General features: G+C 40.2%; 2 protein-coding genes across 2 annotated transcripts in view; both read right to left on the bottom strand.

The window, feature by feature from the left end:
- LOC311188423 (putative small intestine urate exporter) overlaps window positions 1-19,109 on the bottom strand; it is a gene marked incomplete at both ends in the record, with an annotated part of 161,112 nt that overhangs the window by 38,147 nt on the left and 103,856 nt on the right. The gene's annotated exons all lie outside the window — the stretch shown is intronic.
- Window positions 1-19,109, bottom strand: part of LOC311167726 (putative small intestine urate exporter) — a gene marked incomplete at both ends in the record, with an annotated part of 45,271 nt that overhangs the window by 14,781 nt on the left and 11,381 nt on the right. The window contains 2 exons of the mRNA XM_084228775.1: window positions 24-257; window positions 1,487-1,750. Of these exons, the coding sequence (XP_084084901.1) occupies window positions 24-257; window positions 1,487-1,750 (498 nt within the window). The remainder of the gene's footprint in view (window positions 1-23; window positions 258-1,486; window positions 1,751-19,109) is intronic.

Below are 19,109 nucleotides of genomic sequence, written 5' to 3' on the forward strand. Positions count from 1 at the left end.
CCATGATCTACTCACAGTAAAAATCTTGGTATGCCTTGGACAACCCGAAGGACTATGAGCAAGGTCACTCCACTGTCAGCTGCCAGTGGACAGAAGGGGGTCAGGACTGAGGAAATGACCAAGCAAGCACCGACCACGTACTTGGCTCCAAATATTCCAGCCACATAACCACTAGGGATTGGCGCCAAGATTGGGCCATAGTTGAGTGCGCTGAGGATGATTCCCTGGATCTCAGGATTCCAGTCATACACAGGGGCCTAGATGAAGACAGCACACTACTGTTAATCTTTGGACTAAGAGGCAGAAAATGATAATAACTGGCCGTTTCTTTTCCTTACTCTCAATTCCTCTAATCCAACAATTCTATCAAGCAGAAAGAGACAGAGAGAGAGAGAGAGAGAGAGAGAGAGAGAGAGAGAGAGAGAGAGAGAGAGAGAGAGAAAGTGGGAGATAGAGATAGAGAAAGAGAGAGAGAGAGAGAAATTCCACCTAATCTTTCCCCGTTCACAATTTCCATGCCTTCCCAGATAACTTACCAATTAAAATCAGAGCCTAAAAAGAAAGAATCCTATAAATGAGCAGCATCTCCAAGATAATAAAAATAAGGTGAAAAAAGTGGAGAGTATTCTCCTGCACTGTTGGTGGGAATGCAAACTGGTCCAACCACTATGGAGAGCTGTGTGGAGATTTCTGGACCTACTAAACATAGAGCTTCCATATGATCCTGCAATTCCACTCCTAGGTATTTACCCAAAGGACACAGAAACATCAATTCCAAAGAACACCTGCCCCCCTCTGTTTATAGCAGCACTGTTTACAATAGCTAAGCTTTGGAAACAGCCCAAATGCCCAAAAATAGATGACTGGATCAAGAAGATGTGGTACATATACACCATGGAATATTACTCAGCATTCAAAAAAGATAAACACATGCAATTTGCAGCAACATGGATGGCGCTAGAAGGGATCATGCTCAGCGAAATAAGCCAAAAAGAAAAAGAAAAATACCGGATGGTCTCACTCATAGCAGGAATCTAGAAAACTTAAATAAGGGATCAGGAAAATGAATAACTATAAGAAAGTGAAAATCAAAATCAACAAAAAACTATGAACCAGAGACAATTTTTGGGGGGTGGGAGCCGCGAGGGGAGGGATTGGGGTCAGAATGGGGCATGTGCAGTTGTATGGGGGAATATAAAAATAAAATTTATTATTTAAAAAAAAAGTGGAGAGTATTTAAATCTGTGAAACTTCTATGTAGATATTTTCACCATTTTAGGGGAAGAATTTATGTGCACTGAATGACAGAATCAGTTTCCTTCATTCTAGGTGAATCCATGCTAACACATAGACATTAAATAGGGATAAAAGCCCCCTAGATATTTTGTTCTATATAATTCCTGGAACATATTAGATACTCAATAAATAAGCTTCTTTTTAAAACCATTTGAATTGAAGAAACAGTCCACAGTCTCATTAAACTTACCACTGCCTTGAGTTCCTGTGGAGTTTCATTCCTGCTGTCTGGGGCGTCAGTAGGAGGCACGTCTGTGGAGGCATTGGGTTGGCTGGGCCGGGCTGTGTTGTTCACCATAGCTGGCATGGCGATGCTAAAATTCATTTGTTGTGTGAATATTGAAAAGTTACAGAGAAGCATGATGAAGGCCAGCCCGTATCGGGCTGAGCAACAGCCTGAGTGGGGAAAGCACAGAAAGTCAATAAGAAGCTGCTTTATTTTGCACCCTCCATGCTGCAATGGTGTCCTTGCAGGATCACCTCATTTCCAACATTGCCTTCCCAAGTTTCCTACCTGAGAGGCTGGGATGTAGGTGATGCCATTTATGAGCAGGGAACATAGTATTTTGGGGGCTGGGAGATGAGACTTTAATGGTGGGTGAGGTAGAGAATAGAAGCACATCAACTTCATCTTTAGATTTTTAGCTAGTCTTGCACAAAATGTGCCAGTGTTGCATGAGAGCCCTGTGGTGATCCCAGAGTTGTGTGCAGATAGAGATGGACAGGCGCTGAAGGGTTGATTGCATTGTCCTGTCCCCATGGCTTGTGGGTGCTGCACATTCTGGCTTCTGCCATGCAGCAATGCAGGTGGAGTGGCCAGTATTGTTTCCTGTTGTGTAAGGACACTCTTGGTAGGAGTTAACAGCCAGACCCCAATGTGAGTTTGTTTCTGGGAACCTTTATTTGAGACTCTTCCATTCCCCAAGCACAAAAATTAACAGTGAAATTTGGATCTCCCCCATATTCATTGGGCAGAATAATCTAAGAAGGATCACTACATTTAAACTTTGCCTTCTCTGAGCCAAGAACCAGGAGGATGCCCCTTGCATTCACGTCTATTTTTCTCCCAAGGCAGAATTTTACAATTATCTCCACTGAAGTCCAAATGTTTAAAGTGTCTATGGTTGTTTTCATAAATAAGTCCTTTTCTTAACCATTTTGATTTGTTTTATCCTTTGGATTTAGATAGGAATAAAAAGCTGCCACCACGCACATACCCTTTATGTGCAACCAATGGGAAAAATGGTTGTTTTTGCCCTTTGTAGCATTTATGTTATTTTCTGGTAATTTTATTCATTGGCATTTTTTAAAAATGGTAAATAGGAAGGTTGAGAGGGGGCACACCTGCCATGTCAGAGTTCACTGAGAATGATTTTCAATGACTCCAACTGCTGGTTGTGGATGGGATTGGTACCTTTATGCGGCAAGCTATCCTTTTCCTGTATTTCATTTTTGACGCAAATGCATGAGTTTTATCAAAAATATTTTAATCCTGATGTCAGACATTTGGACCCTCCAATTTAATTTTCTTCTGTGTGTTTTTGGGCAAAGTCATTGAGTTCTCATGGCTTCATTTTTCATCCTTCAAATGGGGTTAAAGATAGAACTTTCTCAAAGCAGTTCAGTGAGTATTAAATAAGTTCATAGGACTTCATTATAATTATTAACTGATGATATGAAACTACCTTTACATTTTAGAATAAACTCTTAATAATATATTTTAATGAAAACACAGGATTTATTTTGCAAATACATTAACAAAAATGTCACATTATTATTTATAAAAGCATACAATGTAGTTTGTGCATGCATGTATGTTGTTTGGCCAGGTAGCTTTGTAAAGAGAGGGAGTTTTTGACTGCTCAGTAATATTCCATTGTGTATATGTACCCCATCTTCTTGATCCAGTCATCTATTTTTGGGCATTTGGATTGTTTCCATAGCTGAGCTATTGTAAATAGTGCTGCTATAAACATAGGGGTGCAGGTGCCCCTTGGAGTTGATTAATTAATTAATTAATTTCTGTGTCCACTGGGTAAATACCTAGGAGTGGAATTGCTGGATCATATGGAAGCTCTATCTTTAGTAGGTTGAGGAATCTCCACACTGCTTTCCATAGTGGTTGGACCAGTTTGCACTCCCACCAGCAATGCAGGAGAATTCCTTTTTCTCCGCATCCTCACCAATATTTGTTGTTGCTAGTTTTTTAATATGTGCCATTTTCATTGGTGTAATATGGTATATCATTGTAGTTTTGATTTGCATTTCCCTGATTACAAGTGATGTTGCACATTTTTTCATATGCCTGTTGGCCATTTGCGTTTCCTCTTTGGAGAAGTTTCTTTTTAGCTCTTCTGCCTACTTTTTGACAGGATTATTTACTTTGTTTTTGTTGAGTCTCATCAGCTCTTTGTAGATTTTTGTGATCAGTCCTTTAGCCATCTTACTTTTCCTAGTAAGTCTTATTCAAAAAAGCTTCACACTTATGGAACTAGTGCAACTTCTGTATACTGCACATTCACTTTCTGCTATTACTACAATTTGGCATAAGCTTGGTACACTTGTCACAACGAATGAACTTACACAAACTCATGCCACACTTCATCTTCAGACATCATCACATTTTAGGTTTGTGTCTTCCTTCTGTCCCTCAGCACCATTCAGGACACCAGAGCATATTTCATTGTCATGTCACCTTTGGGTTACTTTTGCCTACAAGTTTTTCAGACCTTCTTCATGTTGGTGAGCTCGCCCACTTAGAAGAGTACCAGTGAGGTATTGTGTGGAATGTCTGTTACTTGGCATTTCTCACTGTTTTTCACGGTTAAACTGAGTTCACATGTTATCAAGAAGAAGAATATAGAAGGGTACTGATGCTCTCCCATCAGAGCATATTAAGTTTGAGTGTTAGCACCATGATTCATATTGTTGCCATGGAGTTTGATGACCTGTTTTGCAGTAGAATTTTTCAGGTCTCTCTACTATGAAGCGCCTTCTTTTTCCTCCCTGTCCACACTGTGTCCCGGGAAAAGCCACATGTACAGACCTCACTCAAGTGGAGAGGAGCTAAACTCCAACATCTTTAAGTGTGAAGATCCACAAATTATTTGGATTTCTTTTGCACAAGATAAATAAGCATTTTCTGTTCCTTAAAAATCTTACCAACGTTTTCTAGTGAATATAATAGAACATGATTTTTCTGTTTTAAAAGGGATAACTTTATGACAACTTCCTCTGATCTTAAATGGTTTTTGATGATGACTTTTTCTTTAAAAAAGTTTGTTATATTTGCATCAAAAATTCTGAAATTTACCTATTCCCCATAATTTGCATGAATTTTGAATTCTTCAGTCTCTCTTTCCCTCATGATTGCTGATGTTCAATCTCTGCAGATCAGTTGAGGAATAGATTGCTAGCGTTATTGGCATGAATGCCAATATCATTGTCAAAGTATCAATTCCCACATGCATTTTTCATCTCAATGCCATTCATATGTTTCATTTTTTCCACATTAATACTGTCTATTTTGCTGTTTCACATACTTCTCCTTGAAATTATAGACTCTGCTATTGGATGTTTAAGCAATAGTTTCTCTATGACATAGTATAGCAAAAACTGTAAGTTGTAATATGGATGAGAGGAGGAGGAAAAGCAACCCTCTGTGCTGCTGTAGAGGGAAAGTGGTTCTCTGAGCAGACCTGAATCAAATATGAGCAGGGAGATCTAAAGGGATGTCCTCAGGGACTTAGAAGCAGAAAGACCAAGACTGGTTTCCTATTTTTTTGGTCTTTTTTTTTATGATTTATTTATTTATTTATACAAGCACTGGTCAGTCAGAGGCACGGGAGGGTGAGAGAATTCACCAGAGCCAGAGCGGTGAGTAGAACAGGCAGACTGATGAAATACATTGCTGAGGGGGAGCAGCAGGCGGCAGGAGAGGTCTGCGCGCCACGTGGGACACTCGCCCTGTGGCGGGGGATCCAACCGGTGCTGCAGAGGCTGCGCCAGTGCTCAACCGCTGTGCCATCAGGGAGGCCCTGGTTTCCTATTTTCTCCGAGACCATCTACTCTGTGATTTTTCCTTCACCTATAAATAATGACTTATCTACCTGTTCTCTGTAATGTCCAAAGTTCTCTTAATACATTAAATAATTATCAACAAATTGGTTTTCATTTGTGTAGAGTTCTTGACTGTTGGGAGTAGCAAAAAGATACAGTATTTGTCAAGAAAAGAAAGTGATATAGACCAAGATTTATCTATGACCAGTATATGGTTTTACCTTTCCTGGGGGTTTGTGCTGGAGTCATGCTTAAGTTCACACCTTCAGAAGCTTCTCCCTCTGTTGCCATGGCTTCTTCTCTAGTAGACATGCTGCTTCTCTTCTCCCAGTTACCAGAGTTTACCTACTGAAATAAAACAGCACAAGAGCAAACAGAGAGAAGGGAGTATCATATATCTGACATAACACCAAGTCTTCCAAGTATTTGGGGAAATGCTTTGTTGTTGGGAATAGTGTTAAGTTAGGGTTCAAAAAACTCGCTTTGTCATCCAGACTCTCTCACTGGATTACTGTGTGGCTTTGCGAAGGTCCCAGTTACCCTGCCTCTTCATCTCTGCCTCTTTAATGAGGAATTGCCCTGGATTGTTCTGGATTACCCTGCTGAATTACAGTATTCTTTCCAGTTCTGCATTCCCATGTCTCTCAACTGATATTGGCAGCAACTGGATGGTAAAACTTGATAACAGTCTTTGAATTTTTTTTTTAAATTTTACTTTTTCTTTTTAAAAAGATTTATTTATTTATTTATACAAGTACTGGGTATAGTCAGAATTGCGGGAGGGTGAGGGAATTCACTAGAGCCAGAGCAGGGAGCAGAGCAGACAGACTGACGAAATACACTGCTGAGGGGAGCAGTGGGCGTCTGGAGAGGTCTGCATGCCATGTGGGACCCTCGCCCAATGTTCAGGGATCAAACTGGCGCTGCAGAGGCAGCTTCACAAACCAGCACTCAACTTTGAGCCACCAGGGAGGCCCAGTCTTTGAATTTTTAAAATAAAACCTTAATGATTACCAAATATATAATAGTCTATATTTATATATAAGCCACCTCTTACCTACCACTGAAGTTTATCTATGGCATTCCAGTGGATTAAATTATATGAAAAGCTGTCTATTATAAGCATCATTATATACAAGATAAGTAAGGCAAACACCTTTTATTTTTTAATAATTTTTACAAGAGTTTTAGAGTTTGCATCACATGCATGTCTCAGAAGGGTGGCAAACCCAACTCCCCAGGGACAGAAGATCCTGTGCTCAGGACCCCCAAACCTCACCCAATGTACCTCTTCATCAAACATTCGTTTTTAATACCACCATTAATGGGATAAATTAACATCTGTGCAGCTTGATATGAAACACAGAGAAAGGCACCAACTCACTTCTGTGTTCTTCTGCCAAGAATGAATATCTTGAATCTATTTACTGGAAAATATATTTAAAAAACCTGAATGCCACAAAATAACTGACCTCAAATCTGCAAAAAAGTCAAGGTCATGAGGACTAGAGCGACTGAGGAACTGAATCCAGGTCAGATAAAGAGGCATTGAAGTAAATGCAACATGTTATCTCTGATTGGGTCATGAAAGGAACAAGCATTTTTCTTTTGATATAAATGACATCGCTGTGGGAGCTGGTGTGTTGACTTAATTACAGTATTATATTAGTAGTAGATTTTTAATTGTATAACTGTGCTGTGTTTTTTAAGAGAATGTCCTTGTTTTGTTTTATATTCCCCCACTGTCCTTTGTATCCCATGCCTTTCTCCTCTCCCTCAACAAATACCTTGGGTATTCGTTAATGTCTACTCATTTTTTAAAGTGTTTTTATTATCGAAATATCCACTATGTAAATGTCCATATGTAGACATAATATTGTGGGTTATGATTATATCTTTACTTGAAGTAACTATTCCTCATTTACATTCTCCTTCAGTGTATGTCTCCACACCACACCCATCACCAGGGCACCCGAGTCTTCCACTGCAGTTCATTGGGAACCCTCCACACTGCACTCTCCACTTCCACAAGCATCACCTACAGTCACATTTGGCAGGTTCTAAGAACCAGTTTTAAAAAATCACTTGTGCGAGTGTATAGAAACAAGATAGAAGAGAAAGACATCATAATATAATCCCATCTATAGTCACATAAAAGTAATTAAATTTCTAACACTAAACTGAAAACAAAAGGTGGAAAACCTGTACAAGGAAAACTATAAGTCACTGTAAAATAAATAAGAAAACACAAAGAATGGAGAGATATTCCCTTCTCGTGGATTGGGAGAATTATCATGGTTAGAATGGCTGTCTTAACAAAGCAATATACAGATTCCATGCAATCCCTTTCAAGGTTTCAATGGCTTTATTCAAAGAGAAGGAGCCAACACAGCTGAAATCCACAAGGGAGTACAAAAGACTGAATGGTCTAGGAAATCTTGACCCAAAAAGACCAACTTCACTCTACTGTCATCTTCTACTCCTGCTTCACTCCAGCAGAGCCTTCATAAGATGCACAACTGACTGAAAGCAATAAGAGTGACATTTGCTATGAGAAACCGAGAAGAATGAGGGCGGCTGAAAACCAGCGTCAGAAGCAGAGAGCAATTCCTTTCCACCTCTAACAATTATTCTGACACTGGTTGTAGGAAAAGGTTCTATTGGCTGACATGGGAATGATGACAGGGAAGCAGCTCTGGGGAACAGCATTCCAGGCAATGGAACCAGTATGTTTGTCCTGTTTTTCTTTTTTTTAATTTATGCAATAGCTGAGGTACAGGACAGAGACATGGGAGGGTGAGAGGATTCACCAGAGACAGAGTGGGGAGCAGAACAGGCAGATACACTGAAATACACTGCTGAGGGGAGCAACGGGCGAGACAGGAGAGGTCGGCTGAGCCATGTGGGATTATCCCTGGCAAGCTGGGAATCGAACCGGAGTTGCAGAAGCTGTGGACAGCTTCACAGCGCTGCGCTCAACCTGCTGCGCCACAGGGGAGGTCCTGTTTGTCCTTTTTTTTTTTTTTTCCAGGTAGAAAGTAAATGTTGTGGCCAGGGCAGAGTGAGCAAGGTCATGATGTTAGTTAAAATCAAAGTAGTAGCCAAGACAACACTATGCAGGGGTCAATAAAGCATATGGAGGGCAGGACCGGCCAGTGTGTCGTTCATGTTCTATTTGGAGGAAGAACCAAGAGAATACAGAGGTGGCTCTTGTAGTCACCTGTGCAAGTGTTGGTGGAGACCTGGCACAGTGATCACGGTAAAAGAGACCGCACTGGGAATTTGTTTTGAAGACAGAATTCATCAACATTGCAATGAGGTGGGTATGGGGTGAGGAAGAGGGAGAGGAGGGACCATTTAGAGACATCTAATTGATGGGTGACTTGAGCAAATGAGTCAGTGGCATTGTGTTCAATGATGAAGGGAAAGTGAGTGGGAGAACAGCTTTCCAGAAGCAAAAGAAGAGATCACCTTTGCTATGTTGGGTTTGAAGTATCTGTTAGTCTCAACAGATGGGACATTGCCAAGTAGATATCACGTCTATGAATTTATAGCTTGGGTACAACTGTAACTTGAAAGGCATCTCCCTTATCCCCATATTTAGAGATTAAGTAAATGAGGAGGAACTCGCAAAGACATTAAGCCACTCTTAGATCAATTTACTCAGTTTCCCTAGCCGAGACTGACTCTGAGACTATTTCATTCGCATTAACGTGTATGTTGTTCTGCTATTTGAGAGCTCATTGTAGAATGGGAATGAACTTTAAGGTATCATGCAGAATTCTCCAGGGCTCAAAATTCTGTTAATTTAGTTTCTACACTGAGTACTTTCTATGGATGAGTAACATACCAAGTGGGTCTTAATCTTAGCTGCAAAAAAATTCCTTTGCACCCCAAATCTTCACCTGTTAATCACTTTGCAAATATGGGATTTCACTGTGTTTACTTCCTCCCAAACAAAGTTCACTGGAAAGTTCTACTCTGTTTTTATAAAGTGCTGCTGACTATCTTTTTCTGCCCAAGTTGAGCATTTTGTGATCAGCGAATTCTTTTTCTACAACACTCGAAAAACAAACATGACATATAAATATTGTGCAGCAGGTAATTCAGCCCATTTCCAATATTATGTGATGGTAACCCTTTAAAATATACTCTAAAATTCTATGGGGACTACACCAGGGGCAGGATGGGGAGGTGGGGGAAGCAAACATTGCTTAAAAATAAACAATGATGTAAAAATAAATAAAAAGAAAATCAATAATAAGTATTTTATCTGGAAAAAATAAGATAAAATATACTCTAAAATACCGTTTCGCCTTCAGATTAAAATATTTCATATATGTTCTCTGCAGCTATCAGATGATTTTTATCCCTAGTTTTCTGGGGTTGCTTATTTAAAATAAAAGTGGCTTTTCCTTGTTTTTCAGAAGTATCTCAGGATAAAGGTATTCTCTGGTCAACCCAACAAGTTCTACTCCAAAATAGGAAAAATGACACCTTTCCATTTTTCTCGAGGCAAAAGCCCCATCAATCATCTCAAAAGCAGAATATTAAGGGGAAAAGACTGAAGACTTACCTTAAGGTGGAGTGCAGCATCCTCATTCCCTTCAAATAATCTCTAGAATCATTCTTGAATGTTTACAAAATTTTCTCACTTCCAAAAGTAAATGATTACCTAAAATCTTTAGTTATTACATTACCAAATGAAAGAAATTTATCTGATTTATGGTTTAATTTTAACTTTTGTTTTATGAGAAAATCTCCTGCATTCTACAAACCCAGACTGAGGTCCCTTACATATAATTAATTTCCAGTCATCATTAGTGTGGTTTCTGATCCTCTCTGGCCTCTCCGTTCAGCAATTTCCCCTTGCGGGTTCTCTTTCTCTTTTTATATTCCCTTTTGGATAGAGTATATCTTGTCCTATTCAGAACTCTCCCCACTATCCGCTTGTTTAAGGAGGGATATTGTCCATAAAGTGGTGTCATAATATGTTTTACTTGACCAAGATGATCTTGGTGATCTTCTGATTACAGGTATTTGCACAAGGTTCTTGAGTTTTCCATGAACATTGGCATCTTGTTATTTCTTCCAGTTGTCACCTGAGCCTGTCTGGCTTATAATATAGGTTTTTTTGTTTGTTTGTTTGTTTGTTTTTTTCCTAAAAAGAACTATAGCTAAGCTATTGTTTTGGGAATTTTATAGGTTGTCTATTTGTTTCTCAAGTCGACAATAACATCACCTGAAATTATTAATAGCAATTTGGTTTCCCCTCTTTCGATATTTTATCTCCACCACCAACCTCCTCCCAACCATGGACTCATGTCTTTAACAGAATTGCCAGAACAAACTTGAATAAGGGAATAAATGTATTCCTTTTTTCTTCACGACATTACTCAGTTGTCCTTTTACATAGTGAAGTTGGTTCTTCATTTAAAATAGATATATTTTGTTATCTTAACAAATTTTCTTTCTGTTCTCTTGAGCCAAAAAAATCAAAACACAAGAATATAAATTGAATTTTGAAATGTATTTGTAGCTTCTATTGAGATAACTGTTTCTTTTTCTCCTCTATGATTCATGAACTGTTTATACTTTTTAATTTTGAAAGCAGACTTCATTCCTGAGAGTAAGAAAAAAAGAAGTAATATTATAAGGACAGTAGACAGAGATTGTTAAGACAACAGATCATTATATTTAGTTTTCAATTTCTTAGCATCAGGGAACCCATGGATGTCAGAGCAGAGCTGGAAGCGAGAACAGTAGGCTCCGACACCCACGGGTTCCCACTTATTCCAGGACTTTACAGGGATGTTTCTTGTACACTAGCTTTTCCCTCTGCTAGAAGGTTCCTCCCCAAACAGCAATTTGACTTACTCCTCCTTTGTTCCCTTGCTTCAATGATTCTTTTTCAATGAGTCCTTCCTCCATCATCTTCCTAACATTGAAATTCACCCCTTCTTCTGGGCCCTATCTCCACTCCTGCTTTCCCCCTTTCTTAGCACTTACTCTATCACTCACTGAATTCTCTATTTTGCTCATTTCCTCACTTTTCATTGGCTACTTTCTTAAAGCGTAAGCTTCTCATGGGCAGGGTATTTGTCTTATTTTATTCACTAAAACAAAATACAGCAATACTAATGTTCAATAAACAGTTGTTGAATAGATGAATGAGTTCATAGATGAGTGAATGAGTCAGAAAAGGGCGACAATGTCAGCTTGAGGACTTCCTTTTTAAACATCCATTTCTGCTTGTATCCATAGACATAAGAAGGGGACTGAAGCTTTACAAAATGATGCACCCATTAGTTGATCATTTAAATTCGGAGCAACGTTTTATCTTTCCAGTTCAGATAGTATACCCCATAAACAGCACCACCAAGGAAAACCAAAGAAAGGGACTTGATGCCATGAGTAATAGATTTTCTCTCTATTCCTCCTCATATTCATGACTTACTGGTAGAAAACCTCAGGGAGCACACAGAATATAATCACGTGACCAGCCTATAGATATGTCTTCACAAAAAGGTGATTAATAATATTCTTAGGAAAAGCCCTCTTTATCTGCTATATATTCTGACAACCTTAAAAGCATTTTGAAATATATTTAGTTTTCAATTTCTTAGCATCAGGATAAACCAGGCAATGCCACTGTGTAAGCTGTGCAGTTTTGTCTGATAAAAATATCTCACAAACATGGGTTCCTGGTGTAAACAGTGTTGTGCCTGGGACATTAACAGGAGTAGGTTTTCTCCACCATCTTCCAGATTCATGGCTCTGGATTTAATTACTCTGCTGTGTGTTAGATCAGATGTTTACCACATACCTGGTTACACTGCTATTAATATTAAAATCAAAGCCCATGAGTTAAAAGAACATGATTTAAAGGCATGCCATTAATGCCATTAATATAGTTACTCATTATTTTGGTTCATTTCAAAATATCCCCAATACAGAACAGTTGCACAATAGGTAAAAAGGACCTTTGCTTAACCGCAAGTGTGAGCTGCTGGCATGATGCCCTGTACGAATATCTCGTCCTTCAGGATACACTTTTGCAATGTTTTCTTCAAAACTCTATTCTCCTACATAACTACAAACCAACCATCAATATCAGGTGGTTAACACAGATACATTATTCCACCTATCCGAGGGAACTCAGGGGGCCTTGGTCCACTTGTGCTGTGAAGCAGCTCACCTTGACTTTCTTCCAGCCTTTCCCTGAAAACACTACACAGAATTGCTCAGCAGATGACAGGGCATGGGAAGAGCTTGCACATACCTTTGAACCAGTTCAGTGAAGAGAAGATGGAAAGTCTGGTTTCCTCCCTACCTCCACTTACAAAGCACTACTAGGTAACAAAAATTCCTGTGTTCGATTTAAGAAACAAACTTACATTCTCGATTAGATTATTGCAATACTCATTCTGATATATAATTTACTGCATCAACTCACACGGGAACATGAGACCCCCGTACTGTCTACTGAAGACAATGAAGTTGCACACAGACCATTTTCTGCAGCCAAAAGGGTGTTTCCCACTTTTTTTTAATGTAACTGACATAATAGGCTTATCATATTATAGGTTTCAGTGTACATTCATGTAAATCAATAACTGAATAGACCACCTATCCCCACGAAAGGTCTAACTCCACCTTTTACATATGGCCCCTTCAGTTCTGGTTACTACTACTATGTGGTCTATGTTTTTGTTTTATTTAGTTTATTTGTTTTGGTTTCCTCATGCACCACCTGTGAGTGAAGTCTTATGGTCTTTCCTTTTCTTACTGATTCACTAAGCATATTCTCTTGGTTCATCCCTGCCTGTTGTTACATAAGGCATGGAAATTCAGATACACCTATGTTTTCAGGCACCCAGAGTTAAATAACTAGGCTCTCCCCAACCCCTCTTGTAATAGCCAGGGAGCACTCCCAGTTGACATTGCCAAGTTCCCTGACAAGATACTGGAGGCAAGTCAGGTGAGTTGGATGTTAGCCCATCATGCAGCAATGGACTAGGACTGTTCCATGAGGCAGGTGAGGCACAACTAATGACCAGGATATGAGGTGTCACCAGGTGGTTGCTCAGAAATGGGTGAATGTCGACCCTACACCCAATCTTGGACTTCGGCTCTTCCCAGGATAAGGTAGATGACCAGGCCTGCTATGTCCACAGCAGCTGCAACGAAGAAGACGTTTCTCCAGGCATGCTCAGAGTCCTGAGGTGAGAAGTACAGGTGATTATGGCCTCTAGTCTTTTCCCATTTGGCTGAGAAGGGCTCTGGCACCCTGGTGTCCTGGTCTACTGTTCCCACTTCCAGCTCTGCTCCGACACCCATGGGTTCCTGCTTGTTCCAGGACTTTGCAGGGATGTTTCTTGTACATTGGCTTTTCCCTCTGCTAGAAGGTTCCTCCCCAAAGAGCAATTTGACTTGCTCCTCCTTTGTTCCCTTGCTTCAATGCTTTTTTTTCAGTGAGACCTTCCTTCATCGTCTACCTAACATTGAAATTCATCCCTTTTCCAGGCCTCTCTCCACTGTTGCTTTCCCCCTTTCTAAGCACTTACTCTATCACTCACTGAATTCTCTATTTTGTTCATTCCTTCACTTTTCATTGGCTACTTTCCTAAAGCATAAGCTTCTCATGGGCAGGGTATTTGTCTTATTTTATTCACTAAAACAATATACAGCACATACTAATGTTCAATAAACAGTTGTTGAATAGATGAATGAGTTCATAGATGAGTGAATGAGTCAGAAAAGGGGACAATGTCAGCTTGAGGATTTCCTTTTTAAACATCCATTTCTGCTTGTATCCCTCGGTGATAAGAAGGGGACTGAAGCTTTACAAAATGATGCACCCATTAGTTGATCATTTAAATTCGGAGCAACGTTTCCTCTTTCCAGTTCAGATAGTATACCCATAAAAAGCACCACCAAAGAAAAACAAAGAAAGGGACTTGATGCCATGAGGAATAGATTTTTCTGCTATTCCTCATCATATTCATGACTTACTGGTAGAAAACCTCAGGGAGCTCACAGAATATACTCACGTATCCAGCCTAGAGATATGTCTTCACATAAAGGCAGTTAATAATATTCTCAGGAAAAACTCTATTTATCTGCTATATATTCTGACAACCTTGAAAGCATTTCCCATATGGGAGGTTGTACAAATGCATAAACACCATGTACTCAACGGTGAGAGGGGTGTCTGCATGACCATTGATGGGCCTGCCCACGCAAGCATGTTCCTGCATTTTTTTCCTTTATTTTGTCACTTGCTCAGCATCTCACAGATTTTGTAAATATTTGATAAGTTCCTTCAGAGGTAGGGTTACCCTTTCTTGATCACCTGAAAATTTTAAGGCTTCATTTGAAAGTGCCACATCCTTGGAATGCAAATGTCCAGGCAAATCACAATAGATAACTACACTGTACATTGAAAGTGTAAGTTAAAATATGCAATTATAAGGAAACTTCTCATCCTGGTTTATAGTAAGGGACAGAGCCTACAGAAACAGCTGGACTGGCCTTGATAAGAAACTAAGTCAGGAACAAAAAGAATGTTTTCTCCTGGAAAATAAAACCCTTAGTTCCCAGAATATAGGTCTCTACCTAGGCAGGATAAAGTCAAACATAGGTCCTTGTTTAACTAAATGCACAGACAATATCAAATAAAAATATTAATGGGACACCTGTCTAGAGAGTCTCTAGAAAAATCCTTGAAAATATCAAATGATTTCCTTTCCATGGAAACTATAAAATTCTTATGAGGCTCAGAATTTGAGAGTTTTCCCAGAGCTCTCTGGAAGCTATGTCTTGGCTTGAGTCCTCAGTGTTGATTCCTTTTTGTGTTTCACTCAATTTCCTTAAATCAAGACATGGGACCTCATGTGTCTCAGAGACTTTGCCTGAACCCCAGGAGCAGACCCAAATTCAGGGCTCCAGCAAGTGACCTTGACTCTATTTGATTCCTCAGAGCTCAGACATGGTGACTGGTGACTACTGCCAGGTCATGTGACTCCAGGTTTGGTTGACAATCCCAGAGATTTTAAGGATTTTTATCCCAGATCAGACAGCTCCCAGTGTGGAAATCTAGTCCCAGGATGGTCCATTGCCTGTGGTTATGGGTATTCTGTTTTAGCTGGAAAGACAAAATTTGCTAGAATATAATGACCAACTAACCGGAGCAGTCTTGACTGTCTCCACAGGAAAAGGCCAAGTGCTCCTTCTGATCCACGTGTCCATTGTTTCTATGCGAGTACAAACCCACCAGAGGATGCTGAGACTAGATGCTGTGATGACTAGTGAGCGGTCCTCCAGGGGGAGCATTTTCACACAGCTTTGTGCTCACCTGGGCGTGACATGAGGGTTGATCCTCTGCACCCTGAGCTCCTACAGTTGACTGAAGTAGTTTGTAGGTAAACTGAGACAGGTAAAGGCCAAGCCCACCCTGGGACACACCAACGAAGCCAGTCTATACCCGCACATAGATTAAAAAAGTGCAGCTAGAAATCAGCTAGGCAAGGCTGACTATGGGAAATGAGACTTCAAAACCCAATAAAGCAGGAGTGGCAGGGGATGCACCACATATCACCACCCTTGTAGGGTTTATGGGCAACATTTATGGAGGGAATAGTGGCAATTATTTCCTTGGTGCGAGGAATTAGCCAACAGAAAATTTCTTTGAAGAGGTCAAGTGGGGCACTTATAATTGTCAAATTTTCTATTTCCAGATGCAGCTAGAAGAACTGCTCAAACCTAAAACAGGCTACTAGGACAGTTATTTCCACTGATACCTAAAAGTTTCTAAGAGAAGAAATGATAAGGTCATGTCTTTGCCATTACTGGTGTTTAAAAAAGTTAAAACGAAAAGAATCTCTACTTAACAAAGCCAGAGCACAATCCACTAGCACCTCCACTCTCATTATTGATGAACAAACAGGCGAGGCAGCGCTCCTTTATCCTCCTTCTCCAGAGGCCAGGAAGTTTGGTACCTGAATCCTTCCATACCCACCTAAAGAACCCACTGATGGACCAGGCATTATTAGACTGTGTAGGAAGTTGACCACTCTGGGAAAGAGGCAGGCACCGCCTCTGCTGTCAATACCCACTAGCATGCAGGTCTTCATAGCTGGCAAATTACCCAAAACATTCAAAGCCAGAGAAAAAGAGACAGCCACCACAATTACCAGGCTGCAATACATTCAAATGATTAAATAGACGAGGACAACCTGCCACCTCGTGGCCACAAGTGTCAACACCAGAGATCCAGAGATTTCTAAAGAGAACAAAGATCCTTCAGGTTTAAACCAGTCACATTGCCTGAGAACCTATACCTTGAAACTACCAACAGTGTTGTCAACCTATATTTTCTCCATCAGAAAATTAAGTATCAAAGATTATAAATAAAACTAAAAAGGTCCTATTGGACTATGGTGGAGGACTATAGATGTTTTGATGTTGAATGTGATATAGTAACAATATCTGAAGGGGGAGATCCTATACCTCTAAACCACAAACAGTGGTAACACAGATGCATCAAAAAAAATAAAAAATAAAAATATAAAACTCATACTTGGGTTATGCGAAATATCGTACTGTGAGACCTTGAGGAAGATTCTGACTTAGTTTTTGAGGCTAAACTTAACACTAGATTAGTACTGCTCCAAGGAACTAAAGAGAATCTGTTCACTTCTACAATCATTTTCATTAGGGGAAGTCCAAGCAGAAAGTCAAGGGATTCCCATGAGGACTCTGATCCATTCGGGAGCTCCTCTTTCTGTCTTGCATGCCATTACTTTCCCAGATGCCTTTTCTCAGAGTGAGAAATCTACAAATGGTGGTGGTAACAAGGTTCTCCACAAAACAGCAGTGTCAACACTAAAATAAATCTTAACTGGAGTCCCAGTTCTGGGACATGCAAACTAGGAGAAATCTTTTCCCCTCCTTGTAAAGCCTCTGGGGTCTGAACTCAAGGTAGAGCTCTCCAGTGGCCCTTAGGGCTCTTATAGTCAATGGAGACTTGCCCTCCTGTCTAAGAACCATATCTGCAGCAACTTCTTGGTGCTGAACTACAGAAGAAGCTCTGATGCATAAACATATTGTGTTTTCCTAATGCACCACACTCTGTAGAAGTGATCCCAACTTCACAGCACACATAGTGTTACTCAGCAAACTGGTCTACTTCACATGAGCTAATCCTACTCTCCCTAAAATAATGATTCTTAGATGTAAAATTGATAGCTTGAACCCAGCACTTTGCTGCCAGAGAAAATTAAGGAAGCTGAATCTCACCATAATTGCATCCGATGAATTGATTCCCTTAAATTGCAGAATAACTTGCATGAAGTTTCAAGAACTAATCCTGTCTTTGTTTGGCATACTGATGCTAATACCTCTGAGATTCATCCAGAATCCCACTGTCATTTCTGAGGGGTCAATCTTTGAAAATACCAATTTGGTTGAGGCACATTCAGCTCAATAGGTAGAATCTGTACCAAAGGCCTCCAAGTTGGCAAAAAGCATAACAGTTGTCATATATTCAGATAGCCACTATGCTTTTGGAAGAGCCCCAGAGTTTGGAATGTTGTAGAAGCAAAGAGGCTTCCTGTCTTCCCCAGGACAACATATAAAGAACAGGAAGCAGGCCATAGATTTTTTTTTTTAGAAACTGATTTGCTTCCTCAATCTTGGTGAAATTGTAAACACAGGGACACATCAGGACTTGACACCTCAGAAGCCAAAGGCAATTGACCAGCAGACTGGGCAAGTATGCCAGCAGCATTGTCCAAGTAGAGAAAGAAATACTGCTCTTTAGTGTCTGGTTATCATTTAACAAGGTTAAAAACGAAGCCCCCACCCATGCAGGTTACTTAAAAACGAATAGACAAAGGGAATTGATAAGGTTGCTGTGGGAACCGGACCATAAGACCGATCATTTTGACTATGGATGCAGAAGCAGGGCCAGGATACATTTTGTGTCCGATGTCAGTTCCCAAGACCAGACATCCCAGAAGTAACTTGCTCAAATCAACTCCCCACTTATGAGAAGCCCTGCGAAACAGGTTACAAAAGGGAGTCCCATGTCTTCCTACAAGCACAGACCTCTCCCCTCCCACCTGCTGCTTCTCTTAGTGTTGTATTTCAATAAATCTGTTTTCTGTTCTCCCTCTGTCTCTGGTGAATCTTTCACCCCACATGACTCTGGCCTCATCCCAATATTTCTCCCCACTGCATTGTTTCACCCTCCAACTTAAGTAATGCCCTTTCTGAACTCCAGAAAGCCACACTTGAGAGAGAGATGCAGATATGGATCCAAAAGGATGGGTGATTTCTATGAGGAAGAGAGAAAAATAGGACTAGGGCTCAACCATCACCCTAGTCCAACCCACTATTGAATTATTCTCATGAACTCACCCTCTGGGCACCTGAGAAGATGGTTTCTAGGGATAAATGGTATTTTTGGAATCCTTCCCCAGAAAGTGTTTTCTATCAAAAGATGTATGATCTATCCTAAATATAATGCAGGTAAGTTTCTCTAGGTCCTATGGGGCTTTTCCAATGCCCACTGGGGTATTTGCAATCTGGCAGATGGATTCATATAGATGCCACTGATGGAGAATAATAGAAAAACTGGAAAGGAGATACAAGGTCAAGAACCTAACTCACACAAGTTGGTAGGGGTAGAGGGGATGAGTGTAAGCCATTAACCCATTTATAAAAACCAAAACCCTTAGGCATCAACGCCC

This window comes from Talpa europaea (assembly GCF_964194135.1).
Source record: "Talpa europaea genome assembly, chromosome: 2".
Taxonomy (NCBI): domain Eukaryota; kingdom Metazoa; phylum Chordata; class Mammalia; order Eulipotyphla; family Talpidae; genus Talpa; species Talpa europaea.